This window comes from Aplidium turbinatum, chromosome 2 (assembly GCF_918807975.1).
Source record: "Aplidium turbinatum chromosome 2, kaAplTurb1.1, whole genome shotgun sequence".
Taxonomy (NCBI): domain Eukaryota; kingdom Metazoa; phylum Chordata; class Ascidiacea; order Aplousobranchia; family Polyclinidae; genus Aplidium; species Aplidium turbinatum.
In genome coordinates, this window is record NC_137473.1 from 53,124,488 (window position 1) to 53,128,657 (window position 4,170).

General features: G+C 34.9%; 1 protein-coding gene across 1 annotated transcript; it reads right to left on the reverse strand.

Moving 5' to 3' along the window:
• Positions 1-339: 339 nt before the first annotated feature.
• LOC145764412 (uncharacterized) lies at positions 340-3,619 on the reverse strand. The gene has a single exon (XM_082576027.1). It carries the CDS (start codon positions 3,617-3,619, stop codon positions 2,324-2,326), a length of 1,296 nt encoding a protein of 431 aa, XP_082432153.1. The 3' UTR covers positions 340-2,323.
• Between the last annotated feature and the right edge of the window lie 551 nt (positions 3,620-4,170).

Sequence of the window (4,170 nt, forward strand, 5' to 3'; positions counted from 1 at the left end):
TAAAAGTTTTGTAGCATAATGTACTTACCAGAGTCTCCATATTTTGGTTATCTTGTTAAACTTACTTTTACTGTATTTTTAAAAACCTACTTACGTGCGGGGTAACCAATGTGGTAACATTTTATTTAGCGTAACTTATAAAAATGTGGTAATATTTTATTTAGATTATTTAAGTGTAAGGATGGTTTGTTTATAAGTTGAATTAAGATGAAGGCTGTCTAACTGCCTGATGAAATTTCTATTTATCTAATTTAGCTAGTTTGGCTATCTGACTCCATTATCTAATTTCCACACAATTGTTATTCGAATTATAATTTTAAGTTATCAGAAGGTGTTCGTATAATGTTGTAGGTCTATAACACAATTTGAATTTAAACAGTACAGAATAATGAAATTACAGGATAGTGAAACATTATCACGAGTTATTACATTTTTATTAAACAATCAATTTAATGTTTTTCTGAGAGCTGAACTGGTCTAACTGAGCTCTGCTTGAGCTGGTCCGATTTGATAGAACTCTCGTCAAAGGACGAACAAACCATTTTATTGTGTGCGCCCTTTTTTCTATTTTCTTTGGGAGCAGTTGCATGGAAAATTACAGAAACTTTAGTAAAAGGCAGGAAAACTTATATGTTGAAATAATGGATCGCTACAATAGGCTGCACTGCTCATTGCCTGAGAAGTTTCTGATTTGCCCCAAAATGCAAGACTTAACTAATATAAATTAAAGTGCTCACAATTGCTTACAAACGCCTTCAACACTGCTTGACTAAAAATACTTCACACTACGAAGCCAAGTCATTGTTTACATTTTACATGGAGCGACATTACCAACCTACCTACTTGCTTGCATACATTACATTCCTGTTCTGACCCGTAATTCACTAATTTCTCAGTAGGCCTAAGTTGTTTTAACTAATTCGTTCTTTTTTTCTGCAAGACTTCAGTCTCCACGTAGGACTCTAGCGTCAAAGGCAGTAGTGCGATATACAAACAAACTCCAGCTGACTGAACAATAGATGACACTGTGACACAACACTAGAACAATGGGCGATTGCAAGACGTTAACATTTCGCAGTTTGACAAAAAAAATTGCAAACAACTAAGACATTAAAAAGTATGCGTTGACGCTGTGCGCTAAAAACCGCGAAAACTTTACGGCGCAGCCTCAAGCGCAAACTATCCAAAAAAATGTGGCCGCAAGCGTTAGCGCAAACGAAAAGTCTACGCCGCAAGTATGCGGCGTAGAATTTGCGGCGCATACGTACATCTCTGGCCACAACTAAACATCCACAGCAAAACAGGTGAATCTTATGTAAAAAGAGAGAAAACAAACACAAAAAGACATTGTATCTAGATGTACATTGCATAGCCCACAAGTTGTGAAACAATGGTATTATTGTTGTGAAACAATGGTATTATTCTTAAAAGGCGAAAGGAATGAACTTAAGTGTGAAAACACAGAGAAACGTTATTCGTTGTCTAAAATAAAAATAAACTGGGTAGCCTAACTTTTACAGCATGATATCTTGCTGTGTAAAAACAGTAGGGTAGTTGATAAATTTTTGCAGAATATAGAAAATAATTTTACTGAATGAAATAGCAATGTAAAGTCAGTAATGAATTTACATACAAAAGTTTGTAAGTTACAATGCATAACAAAGAATATACAATAACATACAAATCGCAGAAAATACCGCATCTTTTGAGAGTTGTACACTTGTACAGACGCTTTAAAAAGTATTCGCCCATGTAGTTAATGACATTATCTGATAATTATAAAGCTTTGCTAGAGAGTTTGCTTTGTTGAACCATAGACAAATAAAACAAAGTAACCTTAGCGGGTTTAACATGTTGTATTACACACTACACAAAGATATAACATAATTAAAAAAAATCAACTCAAACGTTTTTGACACGTAAGTGTGTCCTCATTCAATAATTCCTGACGAGGACACACGTATGTGTCGAAAACTTTTGAGTAGATTTTTTAAATTATATTATATCTCTGTGTAATACATGTTAAACCCGCTAAGGTTACTTTGTTTTGTTTGTCTATCTAATAATTGATCATGCACTAAATAAGATATTTAAAGCTGGTCACCTCAACATAACACGTTCAGTCGTTCACTCTTAAAAATACAGGAGATAAGCCAACTTAGGACATTCACAAAATAAAGCTGTGCTGCCATTAAACTACTTAAGATAACTTTGAAACTTAAAGTAACGTAAAAAAAGAATATGTTCCCATTTTTTTGCAAAACGTTACTATGAAGTAATAAATAATAACAAAAATCACCAATTTTTGGCTTTTAGAAGAGTGCTAAGATACATTTTTTCTGTTCAAATGTTGTTGCAAGCAACGCTTAGCTGCTTCTGTCATTGCTTTTTGATCGACTGAGTGGCCACATGCTATCGAAACCCATCGTTTGTCAAATCCTTTTGATTGTTCTACAGCAGTTGCTTTTCTTGTAAGATATTTAGATTTTCCACAGAGAGGAATTTTACGCCTTTCAACCAAAGCTGTATTATCTATTAAACTACTGTGATCAAAGCTATTTGAACAAATACTTCGATTTGAAGCGTCAAAATTGTTTTGACTTTCAAACAAACTTCTTTTAAAGGTATGATCATGATCTAAAATTAAAGCTTTTCTTGCTGTCTTTCCAGACAATGATTTTTTAAAAGAATCTCTCCAGCGGCGTCGAGATGTGATTGGTGATGGACGCTTAAAACAAAATTCATCATCAGAAACTGTTGAATTGACAGCTACATGTGCAAATTTGTCTGAACTGGCGCTTCCTTTATTTACAGCAGTGTGACTAGGGCATTTAATAGGCGTTGGAGTGCGGGGAGCTGACTCACTTAAAAACTTCTTTATGACTGGTGTTTTGATAAAATCCACTACTTTACTGGCTTTTGGTGTAGATTGCATCGGATAAGTTCTTTTATAGGAATGATCTACTTCTGGTGATGAAAGCAGGCTGTTACAGGTATAGCTATTACAAGATTTTTGACTTGACTGTTTGCAGAAAGTTGATGCTACTGGTAAAGGAGAACCAGGGGTAGTTGCATCAATATCTGACCCTCCAATTCCACTGTCTTCTGTATCAAATGAGCAGCTTGAAAAGGATAGGTCTTTACTTATCACAGAATCACCTTTTAACTGTTTGGCATCACTTTTTGTGTTGAGAAATCTGGATGGGGAAAATGTTAAAGTTTTGACTGGTGAACCAGCCAACAAATCATTTATTTTCTCTTTTCTTTTGTGTTTTAAGATATTTGGACACAAAGCAGAAATAGGGGACAGCCCAATATTATCTGCTGAAATTGAGTCAGAGCAAAGGTTCAGCTTTGCAGTGGTCATAAAAGATGATTCCACTGATGTTTTTCCATCACACAAAGTTGATGATAAAAACACTTTTTTAAAACTGGGAATCTTATGTATGGAGCAAACTTTGTTTGTGTTATCGAAGTTTATGGGAGACGGAATAAAAACAGGTTTCAATGAAACATTTGAAGTGCTATCCACAGAAGCAACTGGTGGAAAGTTGTCATCAGGCTGTTCATCAGCTTTTACAAGAACCCTTTTCTTCTTGCTTTTTTTGTATCTTCCCATCATTCCAGTCTCAAAATTTCTAACCACTTTTCATTCAGTGTTACAATTTCAAAGATGGTAAACTGTGTATATAAAAAAATTGAAATAAAATTACAAGATAAATTAGTCAACTTACAAAAACTATTGGACTCATTGAATAGACTATAATAAAAATAACATCCTGTTAACAAGATAATTTACTACAAACTAGTCTAGTGATGGAACGACCTTCGGCTCCGGCCAAACTATAGCCTCTTTTTTCAACTCCGACTCTCGGCCAGAGGTGTGTGTGATCTTGCATAAATTTAATACTTTTGTGGTACTGCAGTAATGAAAGCATAGGCTACAATACACATGTTGCTTGTAACATTGGTCAACCCTATAGCACCAAAGCAAAAAAAACAAATTTTTAAAATGTTTTATCAAAATAGTATAACCAACACAGGATATTTAGCAGTACATGTTCAGGCCTCGAAATTCCGGCGGTCATGACCTCCGGAATGACCTCGAATGTCTGCCGAAGCCGACTCATTGGTCGGTCATGAATGACCGCCGCAAAATTCTTGACAAAA